General features: G+C 35.1%; 1 protein-coding gene across 7 annotated transcripts in view; it reads right to left on the bottom strand.

The window, feature by feature from the left end:
- The window catches only part of CADM2 (cell adhesion molecule 2), a gene marked incomplete at both ends in the record, with an annotated part of 1,085,551 nt that overhangs the window by 235,171 nt on the left and 829,712 nt on the right, over positions 1-20,668 (bottom strand). For 6 of the 7 annotated variants that reach the window (XM_081235460.1, XM_081235462.1, XM_081235464.1 and 3 more), the window contains one exon: positions 18,663-18,812. The exons of the other annotated variant lie outside the window; for it this stretch is intronic. In XM_081235460.1, coding sequence (XP_081091586.1) covers positions 18,663-18,812 — 150 coding nt within the window. The remainder of the gene's footprint in view (positions 1-18,662; positions 18,813-20,668) is intronic. 7 annotated transcript variants of the gene reach the window in all.

Raw genomic sequence — 20,668 nt, 5'->3', positions numbered from 1 at the left:
ATTTTATGAAATGTTCTAGAAATGAAATGTCCTAGAATTTAAACAGCCATTATAATTTTCTACTGAGTTACCAGAAACTATAACATTTGTAAGAGATTGCAATTTCCACAAGCACTGCTGGAGGGCTATCAAGTTTTTATGGTCATATATTTTCATATTAGGTTGTCCAAAAATGATCATTCATTTACTTAAATGTTCAATTTTATTCAATAAAGAGAATGATCTCAATGAAACCTGCTATGATTTCCTTAATACTCTCACTTTAAGGTCACTGAAAGAGGCAGTATTAATGGTGCTTTTCAGAATCCTTGAAGTAGTTTCTAGCCTGCTTATGTGACCTTCCATTTTGGGGTCAATTGGGGTAACTTAGTGAATTATATTTTTCTGCATAATCTCTGGACCATAAAGAACTCAACAGTTCCTGACTACATTTATCTTGCAATCAGAATATAACAACACTATGTCAATTCTAACTTCCACTTGATTTGTAATTGCAGTGATACTTCTTTAAAAGTGGTTGCTCATTTTCAAGTAGAGGTCCAATTCTCCAAACAGGTTAAACAGAGCTCTCCATTTAACAAAAATTAAACTTTCAGTATACATTTTGAGGTGGGTTAATAGTCTTTTTCATTAGAATAAAGGAGCACACACTGAGAGTATCTTTCTGCCATCTGAGTATTCAATGAGCCAATATGGTTGTAAATCTTCCAGAAATTCCCCATGGTTCAATTCAAAGAGAAGTATTTATTCTTCTCTGCCCCCTATCCTTCATTTCTCTACTATCATATGGTAACTGTAAGGGGAATCTTTTCATCTTGCAACGAAGAGAAAGAGGAAGTATTTCACACTTTCCCTTAACAATTTCCGCTTATTAAAACAATCCCTATTCTATGCATGCATGCTAACCATGAAAGAATAAGTGATACAAAAAGTATTCAGAAAAAACTATAAAAAACCTACAATCATGAAGACCATTAATTTCATTATTGTTATTTTAATAAGTAAAATGTGAACATGCGATGTGTCATTATTTTAACAGAAGTAAAGTGTAAAGTAATAATTCTAAATGTATTGGTTCATGAAATAGTACATGGGGAAACTTTACACAAAAAGTAAAGAGTCAGCCTTGTCAATAATTACACATATGCCATGATTAACTCATTGATATTGTATAATGTTCCAAGTGATTGATAGTGTACTTGGAAAATTTATAATAAATGAGTCATATCAGAATGAGGTTTTTTTTTAATTATGCTGATTTTTTATAAAAGTATGTGATAATACAAAGGTCAGTAATTATACTGTCTTGAGACAATTACAAAACTAATCTCTTAGCTTTATTATTTTACTTCCAAAGATTTATTACTAGGATTGTGAAACACAGCAATTATTAATTAAAATAGTTAATACTCTAAATCATTTGAATGCAATGCATTTTTCTTGCCAGTAAAGAAAACATCTAAAAAAAGCATTTATAGCATTGAAAATAAGCTTTAATACCTGACCTAGTACTTCAAAGTAACTGCAAATAGTGACTTTAAAAAAGATAAAGTTAATTTAATAAACGTTAATAAAATATATATGACAAATCCTACAGATAATCCTTTTTAAGATTACTCAGTGAATGATTTTATTACTTATTGTGGTTGTGTCTGATTTCACCATTTTCATCTTTTGTACTCTATATAGCCTGAGCAGCTGACCCCTCTGGAACACATTTCCCTAGCACTCAGTCCTCAACCTCCATGCTCAGGCTTAGAGTTAGGTTTAGACAAAGAAAGGCAATGGCAGGAGACTGCAGGGGAGGATTAGGATATTTCCTTTGGCTCTGGTAGTGGCTGCACGTTTTGGTTACAGTTAAGGTCTCATGCCATTTCAGGCTTAGGGATAGTACTAGCTTCCCATTTTTGATCCCTGAGTCATTGGCCTTTTGTTGGTTGCCTTAAGCCTTACACCTTTGTAATAGTACCTTCATTATTAAATCCTCTTAACTTGAAGCTTTTGATGGTGCCATGTGTTTTCTGCTGTGATTTTACCGCGTATTCTCACGGTAATTTCACTTTAAACGATTATTAGTTTTATATTGTTCTTAAACACCCAAACCAAGCATACTTCAGTTTATATAATAATACATTCATGTCTTCCCTGGTGGCACAGTGGTTAAGAATCCGCCTGCCAATGCAGGAGACATGGGTTCGAGCCCTGGTCCAGGAAGATCCCAGGTGCCGCAGAGCAACTCAGCCCGTGCACCACAATTACTGAGCCCGTGCTCTAGAGTCCGCAAGCCACCACTACTGAAGCCCAAGGGTCGAGAGCCCGTGCTCTGCAACAAGAGATGCCACCACATTGAGAAGCCCGCGCACCACAATGAAGAGTAGACCCCGCCCGCCTCAACTAGAGAAAGCCCGCGCGCAGCAACGAAGACCCAACATAGCCAATAAATAAATAAATGCATTAAAAAATACATTTATGTATGCAAATCATAATTTTCAATACAAATTACTCTTTCTTTAAAAAAGTTTTCAAAAACATTCATTATTCTCCCTATTCTCATCAATTTAACTCTTTCTCCTCATATTCATCTTCTCCTAAAGTCCCTATTTCTGTTTAGGGCATCACATACACAGAAGTTTGAGACCTAAGTTATCATTGATTATTATTGTCTCTCACCCATGACTCCCCCTAAATTATATATTTGGCCAGTTAATTGCCAGTATAAATTCAAAGTTCTCAGTGTTTCTCACAGTTGCATTTTCTTTTCCTTTCCTGCTTCCTGGTTCGGGTCCTTACTGCCTCTCAAAATTGAACTACTTGGCCTTGCCCCACATGAGAAGCAAATACCCACTCAGCAAGCAAATACCCCAGAGCAGAAATGTGACATGAGGGATGCAGAGCTGCTCGTTCCTCAGATAGTCTAGCTTCTCACATTCAGGGATGATTTTAGGCACTTCAAACAATTTAAACTTACAATTGATTTTTACCTTCATATACTTTTTAGACGTAACCAAGGCAGGAAATGAGACTCCAACCTGCTTTCCTTCTTAGTTCCCCACCACCCCGCTTGTAGCTCTGCTTCCTCATGCACGGCAGGGCCAACTTGACCCTCCCAGCACACAGGACAGTTATATCTCCTTCTCTCAGCCACCTGTCACAGCTTACCTTGTGTACTGTGGGCCTACCTTGAGTTGTGTTGGAAACACTCCCTGCCCATTATTTTCCCTGTGTAAATTCACTCTAACCTTTCCATTCTCAGCTCCCACTTATTCCCTAGGAACCTGTGGGTAGCACAGGCTGTAAGTGAGGTCACACTGCCTAGGATTATGTCCTTGTACCACTGCCCACATTTCAAATTTAAGCAAGTTACTGAACTTGTCTCTGCTTCAGTATCTTTATAAGTAAAATGCATATAACAATACCTCCATTGTGAGTACTCTATGAGTTAATGCTTTTCAAACACTCTCAGCTAAAATAGACTATCCACAATTTCCCTAGTATATCCTACGTGGACAAAAATGTGGCAGGAGAAGAGTGTAACAGCAAATGCATAGAAAGCTTTCGGCGCTGTCTTAAACTGCAGCAACTTGTTCTGCCATCTTTTCTAAGCCAGTCCTAAAATCCATCTTCTGTTTTGAGTTTCTTCTGATCTCTCTAATTTGATACAATTACTCTGCCTATGCTGTCACCATTCTCTAGCAGTTTGTTAGTTTTTCTTACAGGAGACACTCATAATAATTTATCTATATCTCTGTATATCTACATGAAGACGCATAGGTATAGCTAGACAAATACATTTCACCGTAAGACTATTCACACTTTTACGTTCAGATAAAGCATTTTATTTACCCCTTTCTGAAACTGCAGGTTTGCTTAAAATAGAGTATATTGTATAATGCAATTTAATAGTTCTTTAAATCAAATGCCTACTGTTTGATAGGCACTATTCCAAGATTATTGGTAATCCTAACCGCACCTCTGCAAAGTAGGTGTTATCTCCATTTCATACACAACAGTGCTTCTCAAAGTGCAAGTTACAAACTGTTTATTACTTAACAGCAAAGAGATAACTACAGAAGCTGAGAATAAATGCCTAGAAACTTTTACAGCAATTTGACATTGCCACGACCTCCAAGTGTGTGATCTCTGTCAACAAATTTGCTTTGTGGCTTAAGTTTTCTGTAGAAGTAGACTGGCAAGCTACAATGGCAGGGAAACATTTTGGAGCACTGTGATTAAGGAGCTAATGCAGACCGTGAACTAATGTACTCCTTCTTTCATTAAAAACAAAAACAAAAACAAAAACAAGTCTTGCTACACAATTAAAAAAATCAGCTGAATACCAGCTTTCTTAGAAGTGTGGTAAAATTTGTGAATTAAATGCAAACTTATTCTCTTTTTTATATGATAAGATAGAAGTCTATTATAAGCAACTCTACTGCACACTGAGACACAAAAGTTATAGATGTGAGAATTTCTGTCTAGAATGTTTGAACAACACAAAAGCTCTTGTTTCTGCAAGATAAGAAACTAGCCCATTCCCAAATTTTATATATGTGAGTTAGATAGCCAGCCTTCTTTATTTGTCTAATATATTTGGTGTTTTGATCATCTTCATACTAACAAGGAAGAAATGTAACATGTTTTGCAATGCCAGGTAAGGTCAAAGGGCAAAGCAAAAGTTAGAAGCTTAAAAGAACAGATTTTCTACAATTATTTATGACATGATCCATAAATTAAGTATAAGTATCAGTAAAATATGATAATACTCTTGATATTGCTCATTTGCAAAAAAGTTATCACAGACTATCTTACAATATTAATAAGATATTTTGAATTGTACATTCCAACAAAAATGATCCACATATAGGTATTCATAGATCCTGAAGCAGTATCTTTTATCAAAAATGTAGTTAACTATAAATTTACAGGATAAATACTGGAACTGGCTGCTAATAAAGAATTGATGATGAATTTTGAAAATACAGCAAAATTTGTCTCATTTTGGATAAAAGTTTAAAATGACTATCTTAAGATTGCTGAAATTGCTTCAAAATCTCTTCTTCCATTCCTGCCAGCATACTATCTGAGATTCATTTCTCTACTCTGACTACTATTAATATAAAGCATGGAAATAGTTTAGATTATACATTATTCCCTGCAAAACATGCTATAGTCAATCCAAGAAGATTAGGTAAATTAATAATAAGGAAGCACATGTCACATTAAAATATTTAAATAATTGATATATATGATGTTCACTCAAAGTGTGTGCATAGGTTGTTAACATGAACAATTACTATTTATTTCATAACTTTTTGTCTTGTGTTGATTACAGAGTAACAAAAAAAATTACAAGTATAATAGCTATTGTCTGTACTAGTCCCAATACACCCTTACTCAATGCATACATACAATTTATAATTCTGGTTTCATATGCTATGTTTATGAAATGTAATAATAAAAAGTTTGGACTTTCATTATGTGTGTTTTACTATTTCATTTTATAATAATCCATTTTTATTATACTTTACAAAATTATGACTTGTGCTTGATTTAGGGAAAATAAATGGCTCTAACCACAGAGTATTTGAGAAGTACTAACTGGGCTCCATGAAAGAGGTTAGTTTGTTGTGGTCACTACTGTAGCTCCCCACCTGGAACCTTGCTCTGAAAGTTGCAGGAAGCACACCCTAACTTCCTCTGCATGCAACAAAAACAAACAGCTCTCCTTTCTAGTTCCTGTAGGAAAACTGGATTAGGCTAAGGGAAGATTAGGATTTAGGGAATATTTTGCTTTGCTATAGCTGTTCGTGTTCTCACTTTGTTTTCTTCAGTGATAGAAGAAAACTTAATAGAGTAGGAAGTTGATGGTTCATTCCCATAAGTTGGAGGTGTTCTTAGAAGCTTCTGTGGATGGCGAGGGCAAACGTGGGATTAATCTCCTGCCACTCCCATGGCCTTCTGGTAGATGCCGTTTCCCTAGCAGGGTCATTGATGTCTGAACCTCCTCTCCCTAACCTTGATGTCTCCTTAGGAAAGAGGACAAAGTTTTCTTGCCTGGCTATACAAGATTTTGAGGGTGAATAAGACAGGGAAGGGCACACTTAGGATAAAGAACCTTATGTAAAACACTTATAAGTGTGAAGAAACATGGTGTATGCAGGGAACCACAATAGCATCAAATTTATTTTCTGGATATGTATGATAATGTACATAAGCATCAAAGGAAACAAATGAAAGTTGGAACATTTGCAAATACTAAATTACAGAGAAAATATTAAGCAACTTTCAGTTCTATTATTACATGCTTTTCAGAATTATTCCATAGGCCAAATGCCATAATATATGGAAAGTTGTTTTGTAAACTTAAAAAAAAAAAAAGAAAAGAGTATTTAAATTCATGATTCACATGCTGTTTCCTTCTCACCTCCTTAACCTGTTGTTAGTGGTAGATTCCAGGGTTCATTTCTTGGACCACTCTTCCCTAGACCACTCATCCAGTCTGATGGCACATGCCTACTCGATGTTTAAGATCTTCAACTTGAATCAGTCCCTGGATTCCAGACTCAAATGCCCAACTGTTTGTTATATAACCTCTCCTATGTGTAGCACAAATAAGCACAAATGTAACAAGGCCAAATCAGAACCTACCCCAAAATAGTCACCACCCCCAGCCCCTGCAATCTTGCCCATCTCCTTTTCAAATTCATTACTTTAGGTATTCAAACCAAAAGCCTTTATGTCATACGTGACTCCTCTTTTACTCTTCTACCCCACATTGTGGCCATCAGCTAGTCAAAATACTTTCAAAATACACACAGAAGTCCACTTATTTTCATTATGTTCATTGTGATCTTTCTGGTCCAAACCAGCTTCATATTTTGCCTGGTCTATTTGCAATAGTTTCCTAACTGGTCTCTTCACTTCTGATCCCACCCCCCATCAACAACCACAGTCTGTACTCCCCATAATAGCCAGAGTAATACTGTTAAAATGTTCATAAGATCACCTCACAGCTCTGCTCAGCACCCTCCAATGGTTTCTCATTTTAATCAGAGAAAAAGCCAGAATCATTCAATGGCCGACAAGGTCCCACTTGCTTACACTCACCACATCCTTATCTTTCTGCCCTCATCTCTTCTATTCTATGCTTTCACTCTGATCTGCACACACTGGCTGAGCTCTTCTTCAAACATACCCAGAGAGCATCCATTTCAGGCCACTCCTCTGCTTTGCACTCTGTCCCCAGAGACAGTTGCATGTCTAGCTCTTTATTCTTTTTTGGGTGTTTGCTTCCATGTCACTTCCTTAATGAGGCTTTCCCTCATACCTTATTTAAAATGGCACTTCCTCTCTTCCTTTTCGTAATTTTTTTTCTTCATAGAATTCATCACCCTTGGACAAACTATCAATACATATGTACTTAATTATTTTACTTATGGTCATTTTCCTCCTACTTGAAAGTAAGTTGCACAAGGGTGGAGTTTTGACTGTTTTGTCCACTGCTACATTCAAAAAGCCTACAACAACTCCTGGCAAAAAGCAGCTCAGTAAGTGTTATTGAATGAACGGCTGAATCTTAATTATTCTTAAGGTACATGCGGTGTCAAACTGTAAAGATATAGTAAATGGATATATATTAATTTATTTTGAATCTATAATCTAAGAATCCCTTAGAAACTGAGACTTAAAATTAATTTTCTTTTTCACAACTCCTCTGACATAAATAGATGGTGGTAGACTAATAATATAATCAATTGTGCGGCTACTCAAAATTAGACTCCTTTGCTCCTGGTTTGAAGACTAGAAATTAAATTTGGGTTGACCAAGCCTAGTCAATTCCTTGTTTGAATACCTTTCAAATATATTCTTTCTATTTCCTTACCTCTCATTTTGGTCCAGGTTATCATTGCATCATATCTTAGCTGCTAAAATCATTTTTATCTTCCTTTCACCCCTCTATACCCAAAGCATCCTTTCCACCCCTCTATACCCAAAGCCTCCTTTCCCATAGCTGTTCAAGTACTGATTCTTTTTCTTTTACTTCTCTAATTTTAAAAGGATGTATACTATAGCTGATATGCTAAGGAAGCAAACAAAAGTAGAGCTGTAGCTATTGAAAAGGCAGAAGCACAGTTATTTGTAGACAATGCAGGCTAGTACAATGAGAAACCCCCAAAGAAGTTCAAAACATTATTAGAACTAGTAGGGAGGTAATAAACAAAATAGAAATGTGCGTTTTGATTTGCTAGATAACCAATCAGTATATAGAAGGGGGCAAAGAAATCAGTTCAGTCAGCCAGTGTTGGGGCACCAGGACTGGTTTTCATTCCTGCTCTGTGCCACTCCTTGTCACGTGGACTCAGTGGTAGCTCTTCAGGTGAGAGAGCCTTAACATCTCTTTATGAAAATCTCACACCATAAGAACTCACACTCAACATAAAAAGAAGTGAGGCAGAGGCACAAACTATTATGTGTAAAATAAATAAGCTACAAGGACATATTGTACAGTACAGGGAATATAGCCAATATTTTATAACTTTAAGTGGAGTATAATCTATAAAAATATTGAATCACTACGTTGTACACCTGAAACTAATATAATATTGCAAATCAACTATACTTCAATTAAAAAAAAAATTTAAACAGAAGTGAGGCAAGGAGGGCAGGGAGCGAACTTTTTTTTCCTCCTAAATTCTCTCAGCCTAACTTCCGTTCTTTTCCCCAAAGCTTTGAGGGTAGCAACTCAGCCTCCAAATTAGAAACCTTCATTGCATTTCACCTTCAACATAGTTACAGCACCTAGAAAATGGTGAAGCTAAATATTACCATTTAAATACAGGGTCTCTGCTTTACGTTCCAGTAACTAAAAGGTCTATTTCAGGTATGTACCCATTCACAGCCACTTTCAGGCTAAAGGTAGTATTAAAGATCTCAACCTCCTGATAGAAACTGCTTAAGACTTCAATGGCAGACCTTTGTTTTTCTTTTTATTTTGATGTTGCAGTATCAATTTTCAAACATTTAAAAAAACATGAAACAAACTCTGAGAAGAGTTTCAGCCTGTACACCTGGACATAGCAGCAGGTGACCCTTTACAATCCATTGGCTTCAGAGGCCTACAAGCTGGAACTGAGATTGGTTTATGTAATTGGTCAAGGTTGTTTCAAGACCATATACAAATCCATAGTGAAACTGGGATCCAAATGTAGCTGCCCTGACTAGCAAGCCTGTAAACCTCAACCAACCAACCCATCTATAATGTTTGCAAATGTTTAGGAGGTAGGATTTTAAGTTACAAAGAAATAAGTGACTAATAACCAATTATCATCTCCATAGGAGAACACAGTTACTGGTCCCTAGAAGATATTTTTATCATAATTCAAGATTTAGGAAATAGCCCATTCAATCTCACACGATGCAATTTTTAGCATTAAAAAACAGGTGGGCTATACATATATGAAAGGGTTTTGAGAGTCCAAACACAACATGTTACATCTATATTCATCCTACTATCCTTCTTTCTAAACTACAACCATTCTTTCTAAAATGTTAAAGTGAATATTACAGACCAATCACTCAGCATTCCCCCTACCCCATTTCCCATTTGTAATTGAGTCCACCTACTAGTCTCAACATAAATAGTCATAAAACCAGAAGACTTAATTCTTACAAACACCCACACTTCAGTACTAAAATAACACCGCCTCTTACATTTCACAGTGCTACAAAATGCTCATTTACTGCTGTTTCCAAGGATCACTCACAAGAGCCTGCTGGGGCTGAAGAATAAGTTAAGGAAAGCAGAGTACTTTAATTTATAACTCTTCATGCTCACACAATATAAAACAAAGCATTAAAAATATTTATTCAGGAAAAGGTATTTCTAAATTGTATTATTTTGTCTGAATAGTGGAGAAATGTCACCTGAAGAGGCATGGAGGAAGAGAAACACTCAGTATTTATAAATATAGGAAATAACTAAAATAATTGAAGAAAACCAAGTGAATTGAAAAGATCATACTCATTAAATTTTTAACCATAATAAATTAATAGTTTAATAGTATTTTAATTAGTATTACCATTCATGAATGACCATATGTGTTTTTATTCCTCCTTTTTGGTACTTAGACCAATATTTCCAAGTTACTTATAAAAAAAGCTCCTTGGGATTAAAGAGAGCCTGCACTTATTAGGGGTACCCAAGTAATAATGTTTAAATGAGGTTTCTTATTCATTCTGTACTTAATGCTATAATTATTTTCATAAAACGTATTCTATCAAGACAGAAGAATATTCTGCCTAGATTCTATATTTGAGCCTATTGAGCAGGGCCTTCGTCGAATGTAGAGGATGTAAATTATAGTGATTGCTGGACTCAATGGCCACACATCTCTAGTTATACCTTAAAGCACAGTAGAGGCATCTAGTATAAGCTGAACCAATTCATTTCTCTCTCCTGGGAATTTAAAACTAGAACAGAGAAATGCAGTGGACTCTAAGTTTTGGAGTAGAATGACATTTATGTCAGTGTTCTAGGGCTAAGTTTTCATTAGCCTCAAAAAAATAAAATTGGCACCATTTCTACAATATAGATTCACCATAGGGGGATATGACTCTCTCAAAGTCTGACGTAAAATATTAAAAAAAATACAAAATGGGAAAAACGCACTAAAAAATTAAATAGTAAAACTTTAAACACTGTTTTATCTAAAATAGAATTATATTGGTATGAATCAAAATTATGTAATTTTAAATAGAATTAAACTTGTACGTTATAGACAGTATTTTTTGATACTGTTAAGATTTTCTTATACTTACTAAGGACCTATAATGCTAATGCTATTTTGAAACTTACTTAAAAAATGTTAGAATATCTTAAATTCTCCATTGTCTCTCTGCTGATCCTGATTAAAAGGTTATTCAACACAGAGACCATATCAGTATGTCACAAGGAATTCAGGTCCATGTACAGTACACTGTTACTTCATATGTTAGACAAATAGCATATAATAGTTTATTTACAATTGTTTCTTTAAAAAATAATTTTATCAAAAAAGGTATGTTTTCGGTCATGTATATTTTCTTTCTTTTAACATCTTTATTGGAATATAATTGCTTTACAATGATGTGTTAGTTTCTGCTTTATGGTCATGTATATTTTCAAGTCAGGGTTTTTCCTAGATTCATGTAGGATATTTTTATCAATTATTTGGGCATGTTGTATCCTCTACAATGAGGCTTATTATGCAACAAGTAGAATTACATTTATCTACCTGTAAAATGCTTGATCCAATATTGTTCCTCTATACCCTCCACCATTCCAATGTGTAGATGATATATGATAACTTGCCACTTAAGGGCAAAATTCATGTTTTATTTATTTTAGTGGCCCCAATGACCAGCATAATTCCTGGGACATAGCAATATTTCACTAATATTCACAGAATTGAACTGAAATTGTGACTTAGAAATCTTTTAAATATCAAATATGCTTAGATATTTATATATTAAGAACATTTACTTAGTGATGCCTGTTATCTTTAAGGACTATTAATTCCCAAAACTGAGGATATGAAGTATCATAAAAGATATCAAGGCAGTTACCCAGAAGCTGGCTGGTCATTGCTTACTTTTTTTGTTTGTTTGTTTTGGGAGATGGAAATAGATGGCACAATGGTGTTGACCATCCACCCAGTCTGACTCTAGCCATCATCTCACTTCTACTGCCATGACCATAAAAAGTGGCATTCTCCAGATGGCTTAAAATCATTGAAATAATTGCTGATTATGTGCTGACTCTGTATGTCTTACCAACATACAAACATATTTATAAACTATGTAACCAGAGACATATATGATTGAAAGACAAAAGAAATCAAATTTTAATCAGGACAAGCTGTCTTTCAAGTAGCTCTATTCAACACAGAATAGACTCTTCAAAAATCAATGAGCTACAATAACTGCAAACCACCTAGTGCAGTGTCTATCACACAGTAGATGGTCAGCAAATACTTACTGAATGAAAGACTGAATAAATATATAAGTTAATGATCAGAAAGTAGAATAAAATAGCTCCGTGTTATAGAAATAACTTTTCTCTATATGGGGTTTTGATAAAAAAAACCACCACCACCACCAACAACAACAACAACAAAAAAACGCTAGTGAACAGCAATGTGCAATAACTAAAAGAACTTAATTCAAGAATTTGGTCATTTTCACAGAGGTATTTGATTTATTTGCAACAAATTTTGTTTTTATTTTTAAATTACAACATTACAGGGAATTCCCTGGAGGTCCAGTGGTTAGGATTCTGCACTTTCACTACCGAGGGAGTGAGTTCAATCCCTGGTCCGGGGACTAAGATCCCACAAGCTGTGCAGCATGACCAAAAATAAATACAAAAAATATTGTAAAAAGTAGTAATATTAGTGAAACCTAGCCTCTCTAAAATATAATATCAAGTATGCCAGTTATGCTGAATTCTAAAATGTTCAAACACTAAAATTTGCTGATCGTGTTCAGACACATATTTGTAGCTCTGAATGTCAAAGTTCCAAATCCTGACACTGTTATAGACACCACATAATGAATACAGTTTATAGTGTACAGGATCATCTTTATGTTTTTCCTAAAGTTGCTGGACTTTAAACTAGCATAAAGAGATAAAGGTAGTAATCATATAATGTACAACTAAAATTTTGCTTATGCTCAGTAAGAATTTACAATAATGGCTTTATCATTAGCAGATTAAGTGAAAGCAAGTTATTCTCTAAGAAATCTAATAGCACACAGTTTAACATGTATGTTAAATTTGAGGAATATAACATTGAAAAAAAGTAATGTGTTTTGGAAAGGTGCTGCATTGTTGCAACTTATTTCTCCCAAAAAGAAGCAATTCAATGGAAGGCAGTTGTGAGCATAGAGTGACACAAGGTTTTTGGTAGAAATTATCTTTACTGAAAATTGGACAGGGAGAAATATCTATTTATGCGTGGTAAGTTGTGCTGGTTACTTTCTGCTTATCATTCCAGATCCATTATCTTCCCTGCTCTTTGCCCTGGGAGACTAAACTACCTAGGATTCCTTGACCTATGGTTTCCATTTGGGCTCAGCCCATGGAAGTCATTGATAAGAGATCAAAAGGTAAGAGGAAAAAGAAGTCAATTTACATATTTCCACACATCCTTCTTCCTAACCAGTCTCAGCTTCTAACCAGAAGTCTTCTTCCAAAACTTAGCTTTATTCCCTCTGTCACCCTTTCAGAGGCAAGGATGGTTTCCCACTGCTGCTAGCTCCTGGGTGCTGCATCATCTTGACATGTTTCCTTAATTATGCCTGTACACCTGTAAATAGTGTGTTCTTACTTCATTAACTCGAGTGTATCATTTATTTTCTAATGGGGACCTGATTCCTACTCATTTAATATGGATGCATTTGCTAGCAAATCTGTTATTACAATAAAAATGAAATTATTAAAATATGAGATGTGTTCAGGAGATCTATCATTGAGACAGCAACTTTGGAGTAAAGACCGAAAAGAAGTGATACTTTCCACAAGAAATGTAAAAAACAACAAAAATCCAAAAAGCAATAAAATGAAGTCCTTATCAGAATGGTATAGCATGAAATGAATTAGGCTTGTCTTAAGAAAACTCGGGTCTCATCATCATTTTGTCACTTACTACTCAAGTCATTCAAACCTGCAAACCTCGGTTTCTTCATATACAAAATGGGAATACCGACCATACAGGGTTGTTGTGAATCACGATGAGAAAAGGTAACCATGTTGAAGGTATTTAAAAGTTATAGAGTATTGAGTAAGTTGTCATCACTTATTTCACGTCTTTCGTGTAACCTATGCATGATTTATTTATTTATTTATTTTAAGAAAGCAAAAAGAAGGGTAATATTGACCACTTTAACACCTGCTTTACTGAGTTAATCTTTACTATTTTAAAGACTGTCACATTGATTGAAACTAGTTGTGGAGAAAGAAACTGTCAGGTGGCACTGGCTGGCATGAAGCCAAGAGAACTTATACCTCCATTTCAGGTTCATCTCATTTTTCTTCTCTTTATCGATGCTTGTCCTAGGACACGTTATTCATGTTCCTCCCCTCCCATCATCCCCAGTATTAATGTAAAATTATCAGCAGAATAATTGGATAATTAACACCAGTGGGCTTTTTTTTTTTTTTGGCTATGCCCTTAATAAAATTTTATTTTCATTCCTTCAGGAATAAAATTTCCTTCAAGAAATTCTTGAGAATCATTGAAGCATAATGCAAAAAAAGCAAAACTACTGTAAAGTAGTAGTATCACAAAATGTTACGTATTTTACATTTTTATACAAAAACACATACAAGCACACAGAGATACGTCTGTTAAATGCATATACTATGCACTCCTGGAGATGTCTGTGCAAAGTATTTTCTGTCAATAATAGGAAGGAATTGAAGTGTTCTTTCCTGAGCATTAAGTGATCAAATTGTACTACTTCAATTGTTTTTTCGCACACCGGCAGAGAAACAAACACAATGACCTAATTGATTTTAAAAAAAAAAACTTCTATTGCCAAATACCACACAGCATTCACGTGGTGTTCCAGTGAACTCGACTCGCTACTCTCCCTGTCTCCCTATATCCACTCTATCCCAAGTGCTTACCTACTATTTATAACAGATATGGTAAAATCTGTGTAAAAAGAAAAAGAGGGCCATAACAAGTAGCTACATTTGCTCTAGGTCCCTCTGACCCATAAGAACCTGTAAATTTTCCTCTTGATTTTTATTTTCTATTTAGATTTGCAGTTTCTTAAGTGTTATAGAAAAAGTCTTCATATAAAAACTATGCAGAAATGAAATGGAGTTGTAATTGAGTATCTACTTCATAGGTTAATGATTTCTGGTTTTCAGGTGCAAACAACAAAGTAGATAGAGAAATTGTTAAAAATGCAATTCTGATCCAAAGACTAGAACATCTGATTTGGTGGGATATTGAAGAGCCCCTTTTATTTCTCTGCCAGTTGGTATCAGAAGCAGAATTAGAAGTTAGATCTGACTCCTTGTCTCCTAGGCTACAATGTTGTCATTAAATCTGTGAAATTTAAACAGTAAAATTTTATTTATTGAATATTTGATACATTTTAATGATGACTTGGGGTTTTCTCCGTTGGAAAATGCATACTCTACAGCCAAGGCTGGAATTGGACAAGGTCTATTTTGGCATCTAAAGAGTGAGTCATCATCTAGAACTGTGCTTTCCAAAACAGTAACCACACATGGCTTTTGAGTACTTGAAATATGGCTAGTGTGACTAAAAAAACAAATTTTTAATTATTTTAAAATTAACTTAAGTATCTACACATGACTGCTGACTACAGAACTGTTTTGCAGATATAGAACATTGCCATCATCACAGAAAGTTCTACTGGGCAGTGCTGACTATAATGTATCCCTCTGTCTTACTGTATATACACCTTCAACAGTTTGAAAATAACTGATGCCCTTTAACTAAAAGGCAGCTGCCAAGATCAAAGGCAGAGGCCACTTGGGTTATATTTAAAGTGACCTGGTGCCTCGACACCTTTGTTTTCAGGGGCATTCTAGTTAAAACTAACATAGGCCAACCTGGATTCCAATCCCTTCATTACCAGTCATTTGCTGAACATCTGTGGACAAATTTTCTTTGAGTGTCTGACTCGCAATTTCTCAAGTTGTAAATGGGGAAAGCTACTGATCACATTAGATGTGCTCAAGGTAGCAAAAGCCTGAATTCACTGCTCTCCTCTTTATTTCACCTGAATAAAAAACATTACAGTTTTAGATTCACTTTAGCCAATTACCCCCAGACACCTATCTCCCTTGTGAAGAAATTCCTGAATATTCATGTTTAACCTCCTTGAGAGAAACTCCTAAGAAAAGGGGTTCCTCTTAAGTTTCCTTTAGCTAATCATCAACTGCCTACTCACAGCATGCTTTTCTTTTGCTAATAATCCAAGTAAACAACAAAGGCTTTTCCAGTTCTAGTTGAACCAATGGGCCACCACCCTGAGATACTTGTTCAGCCCTTACAGCCAGAACCCTCAGAGACCTGGGTCTCCAGAGAGCATGAAAGGCTACTCAGAATGCCTTTTGGGACTCCTAGTGGCAGCAGTAATATCAAAGAGAAGCACCTGTTTTGTTGTTCTGGCTAGCTCGCTCCCTCCCTCCCTCCTTCCTTCCTTCTCATTACTCTATGTCGGTACAAAAATTAAAGCTCAGGGATACAGAACTCTGGTGAGAACTGACTTGCTAAACCCAAAACTTCTCAACCTCAGCTGTATTTTACAATCATTTGAGATGCAATTAAAACCCTGTGATACTGCATATGCCTGAAAGATTCTGTTTGGAAAGCTCCTGAGAACAATTGGCAATATAATGTGAGATAGAAATAAGAAGAGAGCTATGGATAAAGCTGTTAACAGTAGCAGCCACCTGTAGAAGCTGGTGCAATCAGTGACACAGACAACCCTTTCGTTTTCTCTATTATTCTCCTGAGCAGTTGTCAACTTGCACAACACATACAGGTTACTCTAGTGACGTTAACTCACACTTAGCTTCTGCACTTAGGCTCTGGCACAATTTAGCACGTTTGTTTGCTCGAGATAAGCCTTAAGATTGAGGAGGGCAAGGCAGGTAAATGCAGACAAAAAGACAGTATGGGGAAAATTGTGATATGAAATCTTTAAAATAAAATGCTTTTATTTTCAAATAAAATACTAGATTTGTAAAGAATTTGTTTCCAGAAAGCCCCTCTTTTCTGAAGGATAATCATGGTGAGAAAAACCTACCATGTTATATTTGGGATATTTAGCAATATCCCTGTATCATTACACTGCTACAAAATACTAGATACATCTGATCATGTGAATTGTTGAAGCATGCATTTGCTTTATTTCATTTTTTCTTTCCTTATTGCCTTAACACGTTAGAGTTATGTTGTAAAAAGCTAATCTGTGTGTGTGTGTGTTTGCGTGTGTATAGTATAAGAGGTTTCTATTTTTGATATTAGACTTTTTCTAATTCTATTGTGGTTCTAATCATCAGTTGCAACAGAATAACGAAAAGTATTGAATAAAGAAACCTTTCATAAATGGCAAACTCACATGTTTGTTCCTTCACAAGTCCCTGGTTTGGTTCCTTGTCATGTAGTGGAAGGGATCCTTGACAGTGATGTCTCTCAAATGCAAGGGTTTGAAAATAAAAGCATTTTTTTTTAAGATTTCATACCACGATTTTCCCGTACTGTCTTTTTGTCTGCATTTACCTGCCTAGCCCTCCTCAGTCTTAAGGCTTATCTCGAGCAAACAAACGTGCTAAATTGTGCCAGAGCCTAAGTGCAGAAGCTTAGCGTGAGTTAGCATGACTAGAGTAACCCGTACGTGTTGTGCAAGTGACAACTGCTCAGGAGAACAATAGAGAAAACGAAAGGTTGTCTGTGTCACTGATTGCATCAGCTTCTACAGGTGGCTGCTACTGTTAACAGCTTTATCCATAGTTCTGTTCTTATTTCTATCTCACATTATGTTGCCAATTGTTCTCAGGAGCTTTCCAAACAGAATCTTTCAGGCATATGCAGTATCACAATGTTTTACTTGCATCTCAGATGATTGTAAAATACAGCTGAGGTTGAGAAGTTTTGGGTTTAGCAAGTCAGTTCTCACCAGAGTTCTGTATCCCTGAGCTTTAATTTTTGTACCGACATAGAGTAATGAGAAGGAAGGAAGGAAGCGAAGGAGGGAGGGAGCTAGCCAGAACAACAAATGCTAGCATTCCTAACCCTCTGTCATAGTTAAGTTTATGTGTCAACTAATTAGGCCACAGAATTAAGACCATGATGAATAGCTATTATACAGATATTTATATCCTATATAATTTAAACGTATCTAAAGCAACAGCTCCATATTTTCACTACATTTTATGAACTCATTTTCTCCCAATGTTTATAACAATGGACGACAGCTTAAAAATTCAGTATACATTTTTAGTTGTTTGCTTGAATTATATAACATAAATTGTCTTAGTTCTCTAAAAATGTTTAATCAAAATCTATCATCCAATTAGAAAGCCCAGTTAATCACTGAAGTCCAACTCAACTTGTAAATACAGCTTCTTACTTAATTTCAGTTTATTTTGGAAACATGGAGTAACAAACTTTTTATTGGAATCATTTCTGTAATTCTTACTTTCAAACTGAATTCATGAGAAAGCACAGAACTTTCCAAAATCATAAAGTGTCTTCTAAATATTTTAACTAAGAGTAATAAAAATAACATATCCTATTGCCAGGAGTGAGGGAAAAAATATTCAATCTATACGAAAGGCATCTACAAGAAAACAAAATCATGTGGTATCTTGAGAGAAGATAATTGTTAAGAGAAGGCATAAAACTATTTTTGAAACAGAATTAGAACTGTTTATTTTATTAAAAAGTTGACACAGGTTATCTTTAGTGTTTATGACTTGCAAACTAAAGTATTTAATATTTAACATGTTTAAATACAAGCAGCAGCAGTTTGGTAATCAAAAGGAATAATTTGAATCATCTCAGAAAAATAAATTCATTATAATTAGGGTATTTTAGAATATGATTAAAACATTTAAAAGAAAATGTATTCACCTTTCTTGTCATCAAAGTACAGAGTCTGTTGAGCTGGATTTGACCACTGGAGGGAGGTGTTATCATTTTGATCAACCCTGCAGGTCAAAATTGCAGTTCCGCCTTCAACAACTGTTACGTTCTGTGTGAGTGGAAACTGTCCTTGGCTGCCTAAAAGGGGATTAAAGAAAAGGTTGATTAAAAGAAAGTTCTAAAATGATTAACTTCCCAAGAGCTATATGGACTTAACTCCTCATTCCAAGTAAAATTTAAAACAACCAAACAACAGCAAAACTATATATTACAAAAAGGCAAAAAATAATTGAAAACCCTTAATCAGAAGACAACAATTTGACATACCATTAGGATTCCTTTATATTCCCTCACATGCTCCAGAAAACCTTCTTCTCCTAGGCACACATGAAGATTTATATTTAAATAGTAACATGATTATCATTAATTTCCCTTGGCCTTGCATTAATTATATGGTGCTAGACCTGGTTATCTTTGAAGATAATAATTTTGGATGAATTGAACTCTTTAAAAGCAGCAGAAGAAACAGGTAAAATAGTTTCCTTGTAGCTTTTATAATCCTGAATAAAGCCTATAAAATATGGATACTAGAACTTTAGATTCAATTTCTGATAGAAGAAATTAAAAAAAGAATCCTATTTCACCAGGGTTTCTTGTAGACGTAGCTGTTTTTAGAAATACAAAATGTGCTGGAGAAAACAATGTAAGTATTCTTCAAAAAGTGTTCATCTTATAGAATATCCATCAAAATCTTAAAGTGATTACTCTAGCCCAGGAGATAGAGACAATATTCTTTTTTGTTCCTTTCTGTAATTTCCTTATGTTTTTTCCAATGAATATATATTTCTTTTATAATCAAGGAAAAACGTATCTATAAATGACCATTGTCAATTTGGATATCATTAGAATGTAATCAATTCTATCTTCCTAAGTGTTATACCAATTTATTAAAGTAATTCATGTAATAATATTACTTAGTAAAAGCACTTCTAATAGTTAAAACAAAATTCTTGCACACAGAAACATAATATGTAAATTTCACTGCAGCAAGATGATCTGGAGATGAACTCTGCAAAGTTTGGTAACAATTATCAACATGGGTAAAAAAATGACTTTCTAAAGCCAGGTTAAAATACTATTATGGGAGCAAGGTAGTTTATTAAGTCAAGGATAATGTACATATGCAAGAACATTATGATAACTTAATCACACCCATGAAATATATTTTCCTTTTCTTCTTTAGTTTTGTAATGATTCTGTCATTACTACAAGCACCACCTGAGGTTATGCTGGAGCTATTGGCATAAAGAATCTTATTACCAAGAAGCCTGTTGATTGGCACCATAAGAGAGAGAAGAGCCTGAAGGGGAAAATTTCTTTCCAGACCTAAATGACACAAGCACAGAGGTTCATGACCACGTTATATAATTAAGCCTATCAAGTATAAAAATCTGCTATCAGTAGCTTTGTCTCCTCAGTGCCAACCTCTTAGAGTCACTATGGCAACTCCCCAGGATATCTCCCTGTAATCTTTAGGGTGGAGTTTTTAAATTGAGGTTAGGCAATGTCTGGAATAAACTCTTTGATAGTTGACTTCAAAGTCAAGGGAGCCAGAATGGGATGTGTTTTGCCTTCAGCTCAGAGGTGACCTCTAGCAGGCAAACATGGAGAGCTATCAATCTTGTGGAGTGAGGTGAGGTGAAAAACCACATCAGAGAAAACATGAGCTAAAACTGAAAGAAGGAGTAATTACCAAAGATATCAAATTAGCAGCTCATAAATATGAAGCTCAGAATGTTTTTAAGATACTTTGCTTAGGTGCCCAGTTATTGACATAATGCATAAACTGAGAAATCTAGGGGAGGAGGGGATCCTTTAAGTAATAAAAAGCACATAACTGCTAATAAATACACATAGTTCATCCCAGATGACAATTTGACTATCAACGGGTACATAAACAATACTGTCTGCTTCTTTAAAGTGGAAAAAGAGCA

This window comes from Mesoplodon bidens (assembly GCF_964165515.1).
Source record: "Mesoplodon bidens genome assembly, chromosome: 5".
NCBI classification, from domain to species: Eukaryota; Metazoa; Chordata; class Mammalia; order Artiodactyla; family Ziphiidae; genus Mesoplodon; species Mesoplodon bidens.
This window is presented reverse-complemented; position numbering and strand designations above follow the sequence as displayed.